Below are 20,412 nucleotides of genomic sequence, written 5' to 3' on the forward strand. Positions count from 1 at the left end.
CTGTGCAGTGCCTTCACCCCGACACCTTTCCTTATGACACATCAAGCTCCCCCAAACCCCAATCGGGGTTTCTCAGGGCCAGGAATCATCCATCCCCTCTGTCATCCCCCATCCAAAAGGCCTATGTCCCCTAGACAGGCAACCGTGGCAATAATTAGACCAATAGCCATGGATATTATAAGAAAATGTCATAAAACCTGTCACATAACAATGAAATGTGAGACTAGGTGCACTTGCTAATGCTATTTTACTTTTTTTTACTTGAGAGGGAATCTTGCTCTGTTGCACAGGCTGGAGTAAAGTGGCGCGATCTTGGCTCACTGCAAGCTCCGCCTCCCGGTTCACGCCATTCTCCTGTCTCAGCCTCCCAAGTAGCTGGGACTACAGGCGCCCGTCACCACGCCCGGCTATTTTTTTTTGTATTTTTAGTAGAGACGGGGTTTCACCGTGTTAGCCAGGATGGTCTCCATCTCCTGACCTCATGATCCACCCACCTCGGCCTCCCGAAGTGCTGGGATTACAGGCACTGCGCCCAGCCACTAATGCTGTTTTAATGAAGGGAAAGCAGATTCTGAGCTGGGGTTTGGTGAGGATAGGGCAGAGTCCAAATGGAAAAAAAAAACCACAACCCAAAAACTAGCCAGAACTGGGTCACATTAAGCCAGGCTGTGGTCCCAACCATGCAGGCCTGTGTGTCCCAAGACAGTTTAAATACACATGGCTAGCCGCGCCAGTTGGCTCACGCCTGTAATCCCAGCACTTTGGGAGGCCAAAGGGGGTGCGGATCACCTGAGGTCAGGAGTTCGAGACCAGCCTAGCCAACCTGGCGAAATCCCATCTCTACTTAAAAAAATACAAAAATTAGCTGGACGTGGTGGTGTGCACCCTGCGATCCCAGCTACTCGGGAGGCTGAGGCAGGAGAATCATTTGAACCCAGGAGGCAGAGGTTGCAGTGAGCCAAGACTGCACCAGTGCACTCTAGTCTAGACGACAGACAAAACGAGACTCCGTCTCAAAAAAAAAAAAAACCCGGCCGGGCACGGTGGCTCAAGCCTGTAATCCCAGCACTTTGGGAGGCCGAGACGGGTGGATCACGAGGTCAGGAGATCGAGACCATCCTGGTCTACACGGTGAAACCCCGTCTCTACTAAAAAATACAAAAAACTAGCCGGGCGACGAGGCGGGCGCCTGTAGTCCCAGCTACTCGGGAGGCTGAGGCAGGAGAATGGCGTAAACCCGGGAGGCGGAGCTTGCAGTGAGCCGAGATCGCGCCACTGCACTCCAGCCTGGGCGACAGAGCTAGACTCTGTCTCAAAAAAAAAAAAAAAAAACCCATATAAAAATTTAGACGGGCATGGTGGCATGTACCAGTAGTCCCAGCTACTCAGGAGGCTGAGGTGGGAGGATCGCTTGTGCCTGGGAAGTCGAGGCTGCAGCAATTCCCTATCATGATTGTACCACTTCACTCCAGCCTGGGTGACAGAGGGAGACCCAGACTCTAAAGAAAAAAACAATCAAGACAGAAAAGTAAACCCAAAGAACATTATCCACTTGGGTGGAGGGGGTGGCCTTGGCCCCCAGAGTGGGAGATGCCACCAGGCTCACCCATCCCTGTCCCTCCCCATGGCCAGCCCCTGAGTCCCAGGCCTGGCACATGGATGGTCACCAGAGGAGAGGGGACGGGGAGGGGTGGAGTGGCAGGAGCCCCATCTGTCCCTCTCGGTCCCTCCTCGTCCCTGCCACCCTGCCCTGGCCCCTCTTTGAGTGTTTAACACCATGAGCCAGAGATGGGACCACCGACAGGTGAGGGCACGGGAGGAAGCTGAGCACCATGGCAGAGGCCACCAGGTGTACAGCTCGGAAACCTGCCCGTCGGCTCCCGGGTGCCACTCGCACAGGCTGAGGCATGGTTGATACTCCCCTCAGGGCCAGCCTTCCCAGGGCTGCCAGGAAGAGGGGTGGGCTGGGAGCTAGGTCCTCCTACCCAGGGCTACTGTGGGCAGATACTGGCCATCAGCCACCCGCAAGGGCCCAGTCCAGCACTGCCAGCAGCAGTGTCAGGGGCTCAGCCCCCATTACAGAGACACTATCCTTCTGCTGGAGACAAGGTCCCCACCCAGCTGCCCTAGCTGGGGTCTACAGCGGCCCCACAGCCATGACCCTAATGGGTGAGGAACCTTGGAATCAAGCTTCTCCTCTCATCTCTCCCTTCTCACACCCCCAAATACCGCGAGCTCCTAATGAGCAGTGCCCCAGGCCCAGCAGAATGGCTCACACCTGTAATCCCAGCACTTTGGGAGGCCCAGGTAAGAGGATCACTGGAGTTTGAGACCAACCTGGGGAACACAGTGAGTCCCCATCTCTACAAAAACATAAAAAATTAGCCAGGAAGAAGGTGGGTATCCTCCAGTCCCAGAAGCAGAAGAGAGGAACCCAGAGAGGGGCACAGTCATGCCAGCCCAGAAGCCTGCAGGACCGAGTGTGTGGAGGGACAGCTGAGCAGCCTGGCACCGGGAGGGGCATGTCGATGAGGCGGCTGGACATGGGCCTCCAGGGCCACCCGGACCTCCAACATCAGTGTAGCTCCTGTATCAAAGCAGAACCTGAGCTCACAAGGCACCCCTTAGTCAGGACTGAAAGGGGCCCTGCCTGGGGACCTCACGGGGAAACTGAGGCTGAGAAGGGCAGTGACAGGTCTCGGGCAGGACTGGGACAATGGAGGGCCACCCCAGAGTCCCACAGCTGTGCTGAGAAATCGGGTCATGAGCTCAAGCTTCCCTCTCCCAGGGGAGACAGCCGTCCCAGCTTATAGAATCCCAGAGGCTCAGCCACCTGAAGGGGCCACCCTCACGCCCCCGGCTCCTCCTGGAGTCTGGGACAAGCTTTGAGCACAGGGCTCTCCCAGTGCCCCCAGAAGAGGCGGGCACTGAGCGTGCAGCCTGGGCTCAGCCCCAAGTCCTCTGTGCCCCCAACTGTCCCGGCTGTCACTGCGAATGGTCTCAGGGGCTTCCATCCCAGGCGCCACCTGCCACCGAAGCCAGTCTACTTGCCAGCCCCCTCTCAGAGCACCTGCCACCCTCAGGGCCTCAAGGGCCATAGCCTCAGGCTGCTCCCTGCAAATGTGGCTGGCCTCTGAAGAGATATAGTGAGCCCTCTGTCCCCTACCCCTGCCAGGCTCCTGCTCTACCCTCCTCACTCTGTGCCCCCCCATCTGCTCTAATCCTGGTCCCATCTGTCACCCCACGGGGCCAAGTGGGGACCTGGCTGGCCTCTCAAGGGTGCCCCACCCTCTCTGCACATATCACACTCGTCCCTTCCCCACCTCTGGGCCACACACACACACCATTCCCACCACCTGGACCCCCACCATCAGAGCTCAGCTTCAATGCCACCTCCTCCAGGAAGCCCCCCCGACCACCTCTGCTCCATCACGCTCTAGATTCCACACAGCTATTCTGCTTATTGAACACTATCTGTGTTCTAAAGGCTGCAGTGAGCCATGACAGCACCACTGAACTCCAACCTGGGCGACGGAGTGAGACCCTGTCTCTAAAAAAAGAAAAAAAGAGAGAAAGAAAGAATAGAAAGAAGGAAAGAAGGAAAGACTGAAAGAAAAAGAAGTAAACTCAGGTTGGGCACAGTGGCTCACGCCTGGAATCCCAGCACTTTGAGAGGCCAAGGTGGGCGGATCACCCAAGGTCAGAAGTTCAAGACCAGCGTGGCTAACACGGTGAAACCCTATCTCTACTAAAAATACAAAAATTAGCTGGGCATGGTGGCAGGTGCCTGTAATCCCAGCTATTCAGAAGGCTGAGGCAGGAGAATCGCTTGAACCTGGGAGGCGGAGGTTGCAGCGAACCGAGATCACACCACCGCACTCCAGCCTGGGCGACAGAGCCATACTCCATCAAATAAATAAAATAAAATAAAAACAAAAATATAAAATAAAATAAAAATAAAAAATAAGAGAAAGTGGATAAATAAACAAAGGCTGTCCCTGTGCCCAGCAGGGCACCAGGCCACTTTGCACACATGAACTCAATCACCATCAACCCAGGAGGCAGATCCTAGCCCTCACCCCTCTCTTCCAGATGAGGAAGCTGAGGCACAGGGAGATAAAGAAACATGCCCAGGTCACAAGACTAACATGGACGCATCATGGCTGGGATCAGCGTCCAAGTCGGCCCTGCTGACCGCCAACATACACAGCCCCATGTAGGGAGTGCCACAGGGCCCTGTCTAGCCACGTCACTGCTGTCCCCTATCTGCAGGCCGCCCGGAGGCCCAGCCCCACCCCAGGGCCCATGGTGGGGTGAGAGTGTCCTGCAGCAAAAGCCCCCCAGTCTGCAGCGCAGTCTGCAGCGCTAACGAACCCCCTCACAGGTCACACGCCCCACACTGCAGCCATTAGGAGCCCAAGGCTCATGCAGAGGCCCCGTTCCCATGGCAACCCCTTCCTGGCCCCTCTCTGAACAGCTCCAGATAGGGTTGCTCTCCCGGGGTCCAGGGAAGTGGATGGTAGGGGGGCGGTGACGGGATAGAGGCCCCAGCAGGCTTGTCACCAACACCATGGCATACACCTGGCTCTGCACCCCCAGCCACCCTGTGATGCTGGAGGTGGGGACATCCCCACAGCCCCTCCCTCCCAGACCTGGTCCCACCCTAGAGGTGATGGGCCAGTGAAGAGGTGGGAGAGACAAAGCTCAGCTCAGGGTTCCCCACTCAGCCTTGCCTCATCCCTGCAGGCCTCAGTCTCCCCATCTGTGAACAGGGAGAGTAACAGTCCCTCCTCTGCATAGGTCCACGTCCTCACAGGAGGCCTCATGGAGCTGTCTGTTCATACAGGCTGCTGGCTCAATGGCAATGACTGCTTTCTTTTCTAGGGGGCGGTTGGGGGACAGGATCTTACTCTGTCACCCAGGTTGGAGCGCAGTGGTGCGATCTCACTGCAGCCTCGACCTGCTGGGTTCAAGTGACTCTCCCCTACCTCAGCCTCCCAGTAGCTGGGACTACTGGTGCCACGCCACTATGCTCGGATCGTTTATTTTTATTTTATTTTATTATTATTATTTGAGATGGAGTCTCACTCTGTCACTCAGGCTGGAGTGCAGTGGCGTGATCTCAGCTCACTGCAACCTCCACCTCCCAGGTTCAAGTGATTCTCTGCCTCAGCCACCCGAGTAGCTGGGATTACAGGCGCCCGCCACCACGCCCAGCTAATTTTTTTGGTATTTTTAGTAGAGATGGCGTTTCACCATCTTGGCCAGGCTGGTCTTGAACTCCTGACCTTGTGATCCACCCGCCTCAGCCTCCCAAAGTTCTGGGATTACAGGCATGAGCCACTGTGCCCGGCTTTTTTTTTTTTGTAGAGCTGGGGTTTCACTATGTTGCCCAGGCTAGTCTCCAACTCCTGAGCTCAAGCGATCTACCCACCTTGGCCTCCCAAAGAGCTGAAATTACAGGCATTGAGTCGCTGCATCTGGCAAGGATGACTCTTAGGGGTCTCGGGTTCTCGGGCGTGCGTGGGGGCTCTGACTGTGTGGGGCTCACAAATGTAGGTAATGCCTGTCCTTCATCCATCTCAAGGTCCAAGACAGCCTAAGGCCAGACCTAGATCCTATGTGAGGACAGGAGGAGCCAGCGCTCCCCTGCACAGGCAGGCGCATTCTAAGACCCTAATGCCTGAATATGAACAGATGAGAGAGAGGCCTACTATGTGCCCGTCAGCCTACCCGGCATCAAACAGATGAGCTGCCCCCAGAGCCGAGAGGGCTCAAGGCTCTTGTTCAAGGTTACGTAGTTACAAAGCGCAGAGCCTGGACTTAAAACCATTGACAGAGGCAGAGGGCTCGCCCCAAAAAGCAAGAGACTGGGGCGAGACCCCAGGAGACCAGGGTGACAACCTGACTGTCCTCAGCTGGGAGAACTGCCCAGGCACAGGCACCCCAGTGCGTCTCTCTCCTCCCTCCTTTCAAAGTTGCTCAGCATTCAGACTGGGCTGCCCAGAGAGAAATGACCACTTCTTATGGGATTTTTTTAAGGACAGAAAGAATCCAGCCACATACTTTTTTTGTTCTTTTAGAGACGGGTTATCACTCTGTTGCCCAGACTGGAGTGCAGTGGTACAAGCATAGTACAGTGCAGCCTTGACCTCCCAGGCTCAAACTATCCTCCCACTCCAGCCTCCTGAGTAGCTGGGACTACAGACACACCAGCATACCCAGATGATTTTTTTTTTTTTCTTTCATTTTTTGAGATAGACTTTCGCTCTGTTGCCCAGGCTGGAGTGCAATGGCACGATCTCAGCTCACTGCAACTTCCTCCTCCTGAGTTCAAGCGATTCTCCTGCCTCAGCCTCTCAAATAGCTGGGATTACAGGTATGTGCCACCATGCTCGGCTAATTTTGTATTTTTAGTTAGTAGAGATGGGGTTTTACCACATTAGCCAGGCTGATCTCAAACTCCTGACCTCGGGTGATCCACCCGCCTCAGTCTCCCAAAGTGCTACGATTACACGTGTGAGCCACCACACCCAGACTATTTTTATTTTTTGTAGAGACAAGGTCTTGCTAGGTTGCCCAGGCTGGCCTTAAACTCCTAAGCTCAAGTGATCCTCCTCCTTTGGCCTTCCGAAGTGCTGGGATTACAGGCGTGAGCCACCATGCCCGGCCCCCAACCAGTCACCTACTTGTCAAACATCAGCACCAACAGAGAAGGGCAGCTTCAGATAAATCCCCAAACACCTCATCCCAAACTTCTGGCACACCCTCCCTCCCTCTCTCACATTCACATTGTCCCCCTCCCCTCCACACACACACACACTCACGGCCTCTTGGACACAGACAGGTACTCTGGGATCCCAGATGGATTCCACTGACCGTGAGCCCCCAACAAAGGTGCTACCCCATGCGACAGAAGGATCCTTCCAGAGAAAGGCTCAAAGAGATCTCCTGCCTCCCAGGGGACCCCAGCCCCAAACCTCTGAGCAGGAGACTTTTCTGTCACCAAGCTGGCCACCTCCAATCCAAGGGCTATTGGCCCCTCCCTCCTTCTGTCCCAGAATAAGGCCGATTCTCGTGCAAAGCCCCAGGGTCAGAGTGTAGCGGGGGCTTCCCTGGCTCCCAGGAGCTCTGCACAGGACCGTGGGCTCATTCAGTCAGTCAACAAACACTCACTGAGCATCGCTCACTGAGCCAGTCCTGCTGGATGAAGAGAATTCCAAGACAAGCCTGACAGAGCCCCAACTCCCAGCTCAAAATCCAAAGACTCCAGGGCCGTCCCCAGAAGGCAGGAGCATCTAGAGCTCAGCCAGAGACAGGCCCCATCCAAGGTGGCTCGACGGGGAGGTGAAGGCACAGAGGATGGGGAGACGTGGCCGTGCAGGAAGTGGGAAGGGCGCTGCAGGCAGGAGGTCCAGCATCACACACCCAGGACCGGCTGGGGCAGGCGTCAAGGTGGTGGGAAAGTGACACAGCTGGCCGGGCGCGGTGGCTCACACCTGTAATCCCAGCACTTTGGAAGGCCAAGGCGGGCAGATCCCCTGAGGTTAGGAGTTCGAGACCAGCCTAACCAACATGGTGAAACCCCATCTCTACTTAAAAAATACAAAATTAGCTGGGCATGGTGGCGGTGCCTGTGACCCCAGCTACTCATGAGGCTGAGGCAGGAGAATCACTTGCACCCGGGAGGCAGAGGTTGCAGTGAGCCAAGATCGTGCCACTGCACTCCAGCCTGGGCAACAGAGCAAAACTCTGTTTCAAAAAAATAAAACAGCTGGATGCGGTGGCTCATGCCTGTAATCCCAGCACTTTGGGAGGCCGAGGCGGGCAGATCACTTGAGGTCAGGAGTTTGAGACCAGCCTGGCCAACATGGTGAAACCCTGTCTCTACTAAAAAATACAAAAATTAGCCGAGCGTGGTGGCGCGTGCCTGTAGTCCCAGCTACTCGGGAGGCTGAGGCAGAAGAACCGCTTGAACCCGGGAGGCAGAGGTTGCAGTGAGCCGAGATCATACCACTGCACTCCAGCCTGGGTAACAGAGCAAGAGTCCGTCTCAAAAAAGAAAAAAAAGTAACACAAGTAGGAGATTCAGCCAGAGAGGCCCAGACTCCCATCCTCAGAGTAGCGGGTCAGGGTGGACTCTGGGAGGCGAACACAGAGGGGCATCTACAGGGTCCTCTGCAGCCATGGTGTACACGAACACTGGGGAGGCAGGGCTGGTGTGACGAGGGTGGCCTGTGCCCTCCTAGGCTGTCTGGGAAAACAAGGTTGAGACAGTGGAAGTAGGAGGTGGTGGTGACAGGACCCAGCCATGCCACTTGCCATGGACCAAGGTCCAAGCCCAGGTAGGCCCGGAAGGCCAGGCTGGGGAAGGATGGAGCCCCAGAAGATGGGCACCATGGTGCCTATGCAGCCTGCAGTAGTAGAGTCTGGGACATGAAGGGAAGACAGTCCTGTGGGTGCCACAAACAAGGACCCAGACCCTGGGACAGGTGTGAGCTCCCAGCAAGTGAGCATGGGACGTGAGCTGGGGGCTAGGGGCAGAGGCTGACTGTCAAGAAGTCCCACAAGCTAGAAGCAGCCGGACGTCGCTTCCCTGGCCCTTACTCCAGCCTGCAACCCCACACCACACAGGCTAAGCACGGCCTCAGGTGGGGGTCTTGGCTCAATAGCGGGCCACCTTCTGGACAGACCAAGTCAGGAGTTCCAACAAACACACCTCAGATGTGAACTCCCCCCAAATCCCAGGAGGAATCCCAACAGCAAACTAGACAAGGGACACAGGAAATTGGACCGTCAGCCAAGCTCTGCAGAAACACTCAAAACTTACAGAAATGCACCATCCTCCCCTACTGAAATTATCAACCTTCTTGTTCTTTTAATTTTAATTTTATTTTTTCCTGAGATAGGGTTTCATTCTGTCACCCAGGCCTGCCTGGCAGCAACAGTTAAAAAAAAAAAAAAAAAACCCGAGTTGTGGCCAGGCACAGTGGCCACCCCTGTAAGCCCAGTAATTTGGGAGGCCAGAGCAGGAACACTTGAGGCCAGGAGTTCAAGACCAGCCAGGGCAACACAAGAGGACCCCCGACTCTACAAAAAAATGAAAAAATTGGCTGGGCCCAGTGGCTCGCGCCTGTAATCCCAGCACTTTGGGAGGCCAAGGCAGGCGGATCACCTGAGATCAGGAGTTTGAGACCAGCCTGGCCAACATGGCAAAACCCCATCTCTACTAAAAATACAAAAATTAGCCGGGCGCGGTGGCTCAAGCCTGTAATCCCAGCACTTTGGGAGGCCGAGACGGGCGGATCACGAGGTCAGGAGATCGAGATCATGAGATCATCCTGGTGAACACGGTGAAACCCCGTCTCTACTAAAAAAATACAAAAACTAGCCGGGCGAGGGTGGTGGGCGCTGTATTTGTCCCCAGCTACTCAGGAGCTGAGGCAGGAGAATGGCGTAAACCTGGGAGGCAGGCTTGCCAGTGAGCTGAGATCCGGCCACTGCACTCCAGCCTGGGCGACAGAGAGAGACTCAGTCTCAAAAAAAAAAAAAAAAAAAAAATACAAAAATTAGCCAGGTGTTGTGATGCATGCTTGTAATCCCAGCTACTGGGGAGATTGAGGCAGAATTGCTTGAACCCAGGAGGTGGAGATTGCAGTGAGCCAAGATGGCACCACGGTACTCCAGTCTGGGCAACAGTGCAAGACTCTGTCTCCAAAAAAAAAAAAAGAAAAAGAAAAAATTAGTCAGGTGTGGTGGCACATACTTGCGGTCCGATACTTGGGAGGCTGAGGTGGGAGGATCACTTGAACCCAGGAGGTCAAGGCTACACTAAGCTATGATCGCACACTGCACTCCAGCCTGTGTGACAGAGCAAGACCCTATCTCTAAAACAAAATAATGATTTATAAACTAAAAAATAAAATAAAACAGGCCAGGCGCAGTGGCTCATGCCTGTAATCCCAGCACTTTGGAAGGCCGAGATAGGCGGGTCACCTGAGGTCAGGAGTTTGAGACCAGCCTGACCAACTTGGAGAAACCGTCTCTACTAAAAATACAAAATGAGCCGAGCATGGTGGCGCACGCCTGTAATCCCAGCTATTCTGGAGGCTGAGCCAGGAGAATCACTTGAACTTGGGAGGCGGAGGTTGCCGTGAGCTGAGATCCTGCCACTGGATTCCGGCCTAGGCAACAAGAGCGAAACTCTGTTTCAAAAATAAATAAATAAATAAAACAATTCTGAAGAATCCAAAATATAACATGGACTCATAAACCGCTTACAGGCACGTAAACTCTCTATCTAAAAAGTCACTCAAGTATGAAGTATCAAGACTGTGAGGATGTTGGAACCCCCGTTTCTGTCTATTCCTCAAACACTCATTCACTCATCCATCAAACACCTACTACGTGCCAGAGCCCAGGATGGCTAGGTACTGAGGCCACTGGAATCGGTAAGGCACAGTTAGGAGCCTTGATGACTTAAAATTGAAGGTTTGATGTTTGTCTATTCCCAAGACCATCTATTCTCAGGAAATGACTAAAAATATCATGAAGGTGCAATGCACACAGACTGAAAGCAACGTTCCGAACACAAAACATCGGAGAAGGAACAAACAAAATGCCCAAGGAAATGGAGAACTGAACCACAGTACATGCTCTCAACAGAACATTTAAGGCCTTTAAAAAAAAATTGTACTTATAAAGACTTAGCAATAACGAAGGGAAAGGGCCCACACGGTAACATACGGGAGAGGGCACAGAGGCCCAAGATCCTACATGCACCAGGGACTCTGCAGGTAGAAGCATATTGCACGGTAAAATGAATTCAGGAGAAGACACAGAAGGACTCAGGGTATTGGGAAAATATAATGGCCCTTTTCCTTTGTTCTCTTTTCTGCATTTTACACATTTTTCTATGTGCACAATGGAAAAACCAATAAACGTCTAAGAGCGGCCACAGCCCACAAGTGACAGAAAGGACAAATGCTGCCTGGAAGGCAGGGAGATGTGAGGGTGTGCCAGGGAAGGTGGAAAGGGAGACAGGGAGAAATGGAACGTCGGGGTGGCACAGAACAAGGAAAGGAAGGGGCTGGGGTAGAGACCCAGGACCTACCTTTGACATTACTCAGCGACAGAGATCGGTCCTGGTCTGCCAGCCCAGGCCCCAGCCGGCCACTGCCACCACTGTCCTTCTGCCGGGCCACAGCCACTGCAATGCCCACGGGCGGGTGTCGCACTTCTGCCTCACCCTGGGCACCGGAGCCCTCGCGCCCAAAAGCCTTTGCGCTCTCGGGCCTCTCCGGGTCTCGCTTCAGCTGCCGGCTGCCACCCGCTACAGGGCCTCCGGAGTGTGGGAGTCGGGCCTGGGCTCGGGGGGCACCAGCAGAGGTGGGCGCAGGCTCGGGTTTCATGGTGCCCAAACCTCCAAAAGGGCTCTTCTTGCCACAGCCACCAGGGCGCACGGCCACAGCCTCCCGGGCGAAACTGCCACTGTACTTTATAAGGCTCTGCATGGCAGAAGCCTCCCCAGGCCCGTGGGCTGCAGAGTGCATGTCGGCGATGGGCCGGCCGCAGGTGGCCGCTGAGCGGGGCAGCACAGCCCCAGGGTCCAGGTAGGCCTTCTTCGAGGACGAGGCAGCGACCACGGCGGCCTCCTCTTCGGCGCGGCTGTGGTGGTGCTGCGCAGCCAGCACGGCCATCTGCGTGGTGGCGAAGTTGCCCAGCTCGAAGGGTTTCCATTTGTGCTCAGGGCCAGTGGGCGGGGGGCGCCCGGGCTCCAGGCCGAAGAGCTTGGCTGCCTGTTGGGCTGCAGGACCGGCTGGGCCGCGGGACGCACGCTCGCAGGGCCTCGGGTCCGCCTCGGGCTTGAGCAGCTCCTTGGCAGGCAGGTAGGCGCGGGGGTCCGGGGAGGCGCGTGCAGCCCGCACCGTGGGGGCATCCGCAGGGGACGGCCGCTTGAGCGAGCGGATGACCGAGTTCTTCTCACGCAGGCCCTCGGGCCGGTCCAGAGGCCGCGGGGAGCCGGGGGGCGCCTGCAGGACCCCCGGTCTACCAGCCTCACGCTCGCGGGCCCGGGCATCACGCGCCTGGGATGCGATCTGTATGGGCCCGGGGCGCTCGTCGAAGACCTCCACGGAAGGCACGAAGGTGGGCGCCACCACGCGGTGCTCACGGCCCTGCTCGCGGAAGACGGTGTAGACACCGGTGGGAGTAGCCGCGGGGGGTGCGGGAGGCCCCTTGGGGGGGCGCAGGCGGCGGTGGGCAGTGGTGAGCAGGGGCGCGGCCCGGGCAGCAGGGTCTCCGGTGCGCCGCAGCAGCCGCGCGCCCTTGTCCTGCCGGCGGGCCTCCTTGCACCCCCGCGCCCCGCTTCGGCCACCAGCGCGGGGGCAGCCCCGCGTTCCGGCGCCGCCGTTCCGCACATGGTTAGTACCGACGGCTGCAGCTGCCGCGTTTCTTGGTCTTGGACTCAGTCAGAAGGGGCGACCAGGCGCTCAGCCAGGCGCGGGGGCCCCCGGGTCCTGGCGGCCTCCGCACGCGCCTCCCTGGTCAGGTCCACACGCCGCTGGCCCGGAGCCTCCTCGCCCCGGCGCGCGCGGGTCTTTCTTGCGACAGCAGAGGCTGCTCCCCGCCGGCGGGCGCCGCCCGCTCCTTGGCGGACCGTTCCCGCGACGACGAGCCTTTCGCAGGGGGTGGCCCGAGGGAGTGGCCGCCGCCAGGTCCGGGCCGAGGGGCGTCGAAGCAGGGCGGCCGGGAGGCCCCGCGGTGGGGCAGGTAAGAAGCCGTCTGCAGAGAAGGGAAACAGCAGGCAGTGAGCGAGCGCCACCCTCCCACCCTGCCTGGGCGGAGAGGGACCCTAAGGAGGGAGCTGGGCCAACCCATGCCTTCCCCAGTGGTTGTTTTTTTTGTTTTTTGGTTTTTTTGAGACAGTTCTGTTCTTGTCGCCCAGGCTGGCAGTGCAATGGCGGCAATCTTGCTACTGCCTCCTGGATTCAAGCGATTCTTCACTGCCTCAGCCTCCCGAGTGGCTGGGATTACAGGCGCACCCCCACCAGGCACGGCTAATTGCTGTATTTTTAATACAGGCGGGGTTTCACCATGTTCATCAATCAGGCTGGTCTTGAACCCTTGACCTCAGGTTTGAGCCCACCTGTCTCAGCCTCTAAAGTGCTGGGATTACAGGCGTGAGCCCATTCGGCCCAGTGTTTTTCTTGGAAATTAAACTGTTTTGTATAGGGAGCCCCGAGGTTTCACCAGCCAAGGCAAGGCATCTCCCCAGGGCAAGATTATGGTATCCAGCTCTAGAGAGTGCAGGCTTCGGAAATATACTAGAACCAAGTTTAAATTCTTCACTTCCCATGCCTCAGTTTCCTCATCTGTAAAAGGAGGAGACCAGCGGGGTTGTTTTCAGAGCTTCCCAGAAGGCCTAGCAGGGGCCCCTAAGAGGAGAGTGTGACCAGAAGCACCAGGCTGTGGGTGGGCCCAAGGAGTTCTGTGGGGTCTTAGGACTGCAGGTCTCAAAAGAGCAATCTGTAGGCTCAATCTGTAATCCCAGCATTTGGGAAGGCGAGGTAGGGAAGATTGCTTGAGGCCAGGAGTTTGAAACCATCCTGGGCAACACCAGCAAGACTCCACCTCTACAAAAAGTTAAAAAGTCAGCTCGGGTGTGTGGCGTATACATCTGCAGTCCCAGGCTACTTGGGGGGCTGAGTCAGGAAGCATTCATTTGGGCGGAGTTTGAGGCTGCCAGCGAGCTATGATCACACCACTGCACTCCAGCCTGGCAACACAGTGAGACCGCTGTCTCGCGAAAAAAAAAAAAGCAGCCATCCTGGGGACAGAGCTAGGGGCTACGCTGGATGCTGGCCAAAGGCCGCCAGAAGCCTGTCAGAAGCCCTGTGCCACCCCCCACCCCGGACTCCACAAGTCTACCTCCTCCTGGCCCCTGGACCGTTCTGGGTATCGAAAATGCTGGGCTGACCCAGCTGGCTGAGGAGGGGGCCTCCCACTGCTGGGGGCTCCAGGTGGCTCAGGTGGAGGTAGGATGGTACAGCCCGCTGGGCAGGTGGGAGAATGCCTGTAACAGAGAAAAGAGAAAAAGCTGGGCCGGGCCAATTTGCTCCCACCAGGGAGCTTCCTTCCAGCTCCCTGGAAATAAACATTTTGGCAGGCGACCGCTGGTGCAGGGCACTATTCGAGTTTAACAGCAAGTCCTCAAGGGCATTCCCCTGCTCCCCAACCCTGGGTCTCTCTCCAGGTCCAGGCCAGCCCTCATGCAGGATGGGGTCTCCAGTCGCCCACAGGAAGAGGATCAGAATGGATCCAACTAGTGCAGGGGCCCGGATAACAGTCTACCAAACATAACCACAGAGCTTGCCACCGTGTCACCCTCATTTAAACCTCAGACATGAGCCGACGAGGAAGAGACTTAATGTCCTACGTTAAAGATGGAGGAAAATTCAAAAAGAAGTGGCACTTCCAAGATACACAGAGCTGCGTGACTTTGGACCGAGGGCCCATCGAACCTGCAGCCAGGACGTCTTAACCTCAGCCTACATGGGCCCTTTCTCTGCTGTGTGACCCCAAGCTGGGCACTTGCCTTCTCTGTGAACCTCAGCGGGAGGCGCCCAGCATCTTCAGGCTGCTGGTCTCCAGGCAGGAGCTGCAGGAAGGAATTCCTCCCACCAAAGATCCTCCCCGCCATTCCCCGAAAGTCCCCCACCAGCAATGCCCAGCAACAGGACCTGCTGACTTCAACTATTCAGGAATTTTGTTTGTTTTTTTTTTTGGAGAGTCTTAGCTCTGTGACCCAACCTGGAGTGCAGTGGCAGGATCATCGGTTCACTGCAATCTCCCGCCTCCCTGAGTTCAAGAGGGTCGCGTGCGCGTGCCCAGCCTCCCGAGGAAGGATTACAGGCGCCTTGCTACACACGGCGGGTGGTTAATCGTTTTGTATTTTTAAGTAGAGACGGGGGTTTCACATGTTGGTCGGCTGGTCTCGAACTCCTGGCCTCAAGTGATCCACCCACCTCAGCCTCCCAAAGTGCTGAGATTACAGGTGTGAGCCAACCACATCCAGCTCAGAATATTTTAAAAAATAAAATAAAACAGGAAATGTCCGCCATTGCAGGACAAAGAAGAAAGGGTAGGCCATGGGAGAAAGAAGTCACCTAAAAGAGCACACAGAGCCGACGGGCGGAGGTGTGGCGTCACACCTTTAATCCCAGGTGCTCACGGGAAGTCTGAGTAGGGAGCTGCTTTAGCCCAGGAGTTTAGACCAGCTCTGGTAAAATATTAGCGGAGACCCCATCTCTAGTTTAAAAAAAAAAAAAATTTAAATTTTTTTTTTTTTTTGAGACAGGACTCTCGCTCTGTCTCCCAGGCTGGAGTGCAGTGGCCAGATCTCAGCTCACTGCAAGCTCCGCCTCCCGGGTTTACACCATTCTCCTGCCTCAGCCTCCTGAGTAGCTGGGACTACAGGCCCCCACCACCTTACCCGACTAGTTTTTTGTATTTTTAGTAGAGACGGGGTTTCACCGTGTTAGCCAGGATGGTCTCGATCTCCTGACCTCGTGATCTGCCCGTCTCGGCCTCCCAAAGTGCTGGGATTACAGGCTTGAGCCACTGCGGCCGGCCAGTTTTTTTTTTTTTTAAAAGGACACACAGAATGGCAGCCCCAAGAGGCAGGCAGGTGCTAGGGTGTAGGGTAAGGGTCCTGATTCTCCGCCTGAGCCCAGTCCTATGGGATCCCAGGCCTATTAGAGATCTCTCAGGGACTCAGGTACCCCATACCTTGTTGCCCTGCTGAGGCCAGGGATGCAGGACCTGTCCCTGGCCCACTGGGCCGATGTCTTCTCTCCAGCACTGCCTTGTCAATCATGCCATTGACAACGCCCACAAACAAAAGGGCTACCTGATACCTGTTCTCTCATCCAATCATTCAAACAGCACTCCCCGGCTGGGCTCGGTGGCTCAAGCCTGTAATCCCAGCACTTTGGGAGGCCGAGACGAGCGATCACTAGGTCAGGAGATCGAGACCATCCTGGCTAACACGGTGAAACCCCGTCTCTACTAAAGAATACAAAAAACTAGCCAGGCAAGGTGGCGGGCGCCTGTAGTCCCAGCTACTCGGGAGGCTGAGGAAGGAGAATGGCATAAACCCGGGAGGCGGAGCTTGCAGTGAGCTGAGATCCGGCCACTGCACTCCAGCCTGGGCGACAGAGCAAGACTCCGTCTCAAAAAAAAAAAAAAAAAAAAAACGAAAAAAAAACAGCACTCCTCGCTGGTGTGGTGGCTCACGCCTGTAATCCCAGCACTTTGGGAGACCAAGGTGGATGGATCACAAGGTCAAGAGTTCGAGACCAGCCCGACCAACATGGCGAATCCCCGTCTCTACTAAAAATACAAAAATTAGCCAGGCGTGGTGGTGGTGCACGCCTGTAATCCCAGCTACTCAGGAGGTTGAGGCAGGAAAATCGCTTGAGCCCGAGAGGGAGAGGTTGCAATGAGCTGAGATCGTGCCACTGTACTCCAGCCTGGGTGACAGAGCGAGACTCCATCTCAAAAAATTAAAAAAATTTTAAAAATACAACCAATAAAAAACAAACAACAAAAAAAACCAGCACAAGCACCAGGTCTCTGCTCTCCCGTCTGTAAAATGGACCTAATGGGTTTAATAGGCCAGGCACAGTGGCTCATGCCTATAATCCCAGCACTTTGGGAGATCAAGGTGGGAGGATCGCTTCAGCCTAGCAGTTCAAGACCAGCCTAGGACACATGGTGAAACCCTGACTCCACCAAAACAAAATACAGTAGTTAACTTGGTGTGATGGTGTGCACCTGTAGTTCCAGCTACTCAGGAGGCTGAGGTGGGAGAATGGCTTGAGCCTGGGAGGCGGAGGTTTTAGTGAGCCGAGATTGCACCACTGCACTCCAGCCTGGGCGACAGAGTAAGACCCTGTCTGTAAAAATAAGGGCCTAACAGTCCCTCCCCCAGGCAGGGCTGGCTCTGAGGCTGAAGTGAGCTGAGTGTGCACTAGGCTGTGGTAAGCACCCTGTGTTTGTGGTCATTACTAGGATTTGTTGGCCAAAGAGAAAAGGAAGTCTCAGGGAGAGAGAGGTAAAGAGCTGCTGGCGGCCGGGCGGGGTGGCTCAAGCCTGTAATCCCAGCACTTTGGGAGGCCGAGACGGGCGGATCACAAGGTCAGGAGATCAAGACCATCCTGGCTAATACGGTGAAACCCCGTCTCTACTAAAGAATACAAAAAACTAGCCGGGCGACGAGGCGGGCGCCTGTAGTCCCAGCTACTTGGGAGGCTGAGGCAGGAGAATGGCGTGAACCTGGGAGGCGGAGCTTGCAGTGAGCTGAGAGCCGGCCACTGCACTCCAGCCTGGGCGACAGAGCCAGACTCCGTCTCACAAAAAAAAAAAAAAAAAAAAAAAAGAGCTGCTGGCAGATAGGCCCGAGAGGCAGGCTCTTCTCATCCAGGCACCTGCCTTGGCTGGTTAAAGTAGGAGGCTCAGGTGGGACCCCAGCCTAGAAGGCCCCCTCTCTGCAGGCCAGACACCCTCGTGCCTGGATTCAGATGCCTTCCCTAGAGTGTCCAGGAGGAGCAGACTCGCTGACCTCATCTGTACAACGGGCAAAGTACTGGAAGGACTGGATAGGGTCCTGTGGCTGGGGACGCCTCTGGCTGAACCTGTCTCCTCCTGGGCTGAACACAGTAGCCACAGGATTCGGGATGACGGTAAGTACTCGGTCGGACCTGACCCCACCGAAGGAAGGGGAGGGACAGTGGCTAGGGAGGGCCAGAAGAGCCCTAAGCCTGCAGCAGGAGCTCCAGGGCTGCAACCTTCAAGGAACCACGAGCACCTACAGGACACCTGGGAGGAGGGAGGAGTAAGGAGGAAGGAGGTACCTAGCGCCCAACATCCAGAACCTGTCAAAGGAGGAGAGGAGGAGCTCAGACGTCCCCAGGCCCATTCCTTTGCAGGCAGAGAATGAAAGTGAGGCTCTAGAGAAATCCAGAATCTGCTCATGGCTGGGGGGAAGCCAGGCCTGCAAAGCCCCTACATTGAGGGGCATGGCTGCAGAAATGCAAAAGAAGAGGCCCCAACAGCCCCAGGTCCCCAGGCTCCGGGAAATTTTTTTTGTAGAGATGGGGTCTCGCTATGTTGCCCAGGCTGGTCTCAAACACCTGCCCTCAAGTGATCTTCCCACCTCAACCTCCCAAAGTGCTGGGATTACAGCTGTGAGCCACCACGCCCGACTTGCTCCTATAATTATTAATGAGCCTACCATGCACCAGGGATACAGTGCTGAATAGATCAAACCAGGCCCTGCACTCAGGGCTCACTCCGGTGGGAAAGTGGGGGTTCATGAAGGATCAGATAATCTGTCATCACAAGCGAGTGATGGAAGGGGGTGGGGAAGAGGGGGTCTCTGAGCTGAGCTGGAGGAGGAATGGAAGGTGGTCTGTGGCATGGGATGTCAGGCTGGAAGGAGAGGGAACAGCTCATACAAAGGCCCTGTGACTGTGACAACAGGAAGCCCTGAGCATTTGAGAAATGACAGGAGGCCAGGTGACCTGGGGCCCACCAGCCCCAGCTCAGTGATGACAATAGAGGGGCACATGAAGTGGCCAGAGTGGCTGGGACGTCAGCCCAGCAGCCCTCAGCCCCGACCCCAGCATGCTCCTTACCTTCATGGGCATGGGCGGCCCACAGCTGCACCATGGGCAGGTTGCTAGGGGTTGGGGAGCGGAAGGAGAGGTCAGAGGGCAGTGGCACCGGGCTCCCATGGGATGAGGCCGAGGGCCCCATCCCGCTGGCCACAAAACTGCCCAAGAAGGCCTCGCCTGCAGAAAGAAGTTGGGAGGACCGTCAGGTAGCCAGCCAGGCCAGCGCCGCCACCCCAGCCCACCATCCAGAGACCCCCGCCTCTCCCCAACTGTGTGGAGCTGATGCTGGCCAACTGACCAAAGAGGGTTCCCCTGCTCCGGCCCCACCCCTGGGCCGCAGGATGGGCGTGGGTCAACCCAACCAGACCCAGGGCTTGAGAAAGCACAAGACGGCAGGAAGCCCCCAACAGCAGACCCTCAGCCCTCGGCACCCCGCACCCTCGGAGGAGGGCCTTCCACCCCTGCCACCCAACCAGCCCAGATCCGGCGTGGCACCGTTCTCCCCATCTGCAGGGGGAATCTTGAAGTTGGTGGGGCAATGGGACTTCCAGAGGCCACAGGGGAAGGTGGTGGGGGACTCACAGGCAGGTGGTTCATATGCTGAGCTCTGCAGGCCAAGAGGACACCCACCCTCCAGCCGGAGAATGACCTCCCACGGCACCCCTAGCCAGCCCCGTGTGCCCATTTAACAGACAAAGAAAGTGAGGCTCGGAGATGGGAAGTGCCAGGTCACACAGCCAGAAAGCAGGGACTTGGCACCACGGAGCCACAGTGGCTTAGGGAATGAATCTGTGAATGAATGGAGTGGCAGGCATGGGGGCCACTAGGGGAGCCCCGTCAAGGGCAACCCCTCCAGACAGCAGGCCCCACACACCTGGGGTCACTGCCAATAGGGGCCACGGGGCTGACTGCTGCTCAGAAAGATGACGGAAATCAGCTGGGGCCTGGGTGGAAGCCACAGCCAGCCCTGCCATGCCCCACATGGGCAGGCCCACATCAGACAGGGTGCCTCCCAGCTGCCACCACCCAGGGCACTGTCCCACAAACCCCAAACGCCACCCCTTCTAAGGGAAGACCCTGGCAGGCCTCTGGGTCCCAGGTCAGAGAGAAGCATGCAGGCCCTGGGACAAGGCGCTTCCCTTACCAGGTCTCAGTTTGCGTATCAACAAAATGGGGATAAAAATGCCTCCCTTTGGGAATGACAAGGAAGGAAGCATATGTTTAATCACAGTAACAACATAATGAGGCCGGGTGCGGTGGCTCACGCCCGTAATCCCGACACTCTGGGAGGCTAAGGCGGGCAAATCACGAGGTCACGAGTTAGAGACCAGCCTCGCCAACACGGTGAAACCCTGTCCCTACTAAAAAGACATACAAAAACATTAGCTGGGCGTGGTGGCGGGCACCTGTAGTCCCAACTACTTGGGAGGCTGAGGCAGAAGAATCCCTTGTACCCAGGAGGCGGAGGTTGCAGTGAGCCGAGATCGCGCCACTGCACTCCAGCCTGGGTGACAGAATGAGACTCCATCTCAAAAAAAAAAAAAAAAATTAGCTGGGTGTGGTGGCGGTCACCTGTAATTTCAGCTACTCAGGAGGCCGAGGCGGGAGAATCACTTGAACCCAGGAGGCGGAGGTTAGTCAGCTGAGATCATGCCATTGCACTCCAGCCTGGGCGACGGAGTGAGACTCCGTCTCAAAAAACAAAAACAAAACAAAACAACAACAAAAAAAGTGA

At 56.3% G+C, this 20,412-nt stretch overlaps 2 protein-coding genes across 5 annotated transcripts in view; both read right to left on the reverse strand.

Annotated features, from left to right (window-relative positions):
* TNRC18 (trinucleotide repeat containing 18) overlaps positions 1-12,563 on the reverse strand; it is a 75,452-nt gene extending 62,889 nt beyond the window's left edge. For 3 of the 4 annotated variants that reach the window (XM_017873360.1, XM_017873362.1, XM_017873363.1), the window contains exon 1: positions 11,114-12,392. In XM_017873360.1, the coding sequence (XP_017728849.1) occupies positions 11,114-11,699 (586 nt within the window). In that variant the 5' untranslated portion in view covers positions 11,700-12,392. Of the gene's footprint in view, positions 1-11,113 lie in introns of all 4 variants that reach the window. The other variant, XM_017873361.1, reaches the window with a different exon arrangement.
* Positions 12,564-18,171: 5,608 nt separating this feature from the next.
* Positions 18,172-20,412, reverse strand: part of LOC108530423 (trinucleotide repeat-containing gene 18 protein-like) — a 28,627-nt gene continuing 26,386 nt past the window's right edge. The window contains exon 2 of the mRNA XM_017873366.1: positions 18,172-18,854. Within this exon, the coding sequence (XP_017728855.1) occupies positions 18,343-18,854 (512 nt within the window). The 3' untranslated portion in view covers positions 18,172-18,342. The remainder of the gene's footprint in view (positions 18,855-20,412) is intronic.

This window comes from Rhinopithecus bieti, unplaced genomic scaffold (assembly GCF_001698545.2).
Source record: "Rhinopithecus bieti isolate Rb0 unplaced genomic scaffold, ASM169854v2 scaffold_8135, whole genome shotgun sequence".
NCBI lineage: Eukaryota > Metazoa > Chordata > Mammalia > Primates > Cercopithecidae > Rhinopithecus > Rhinopithecus bieti.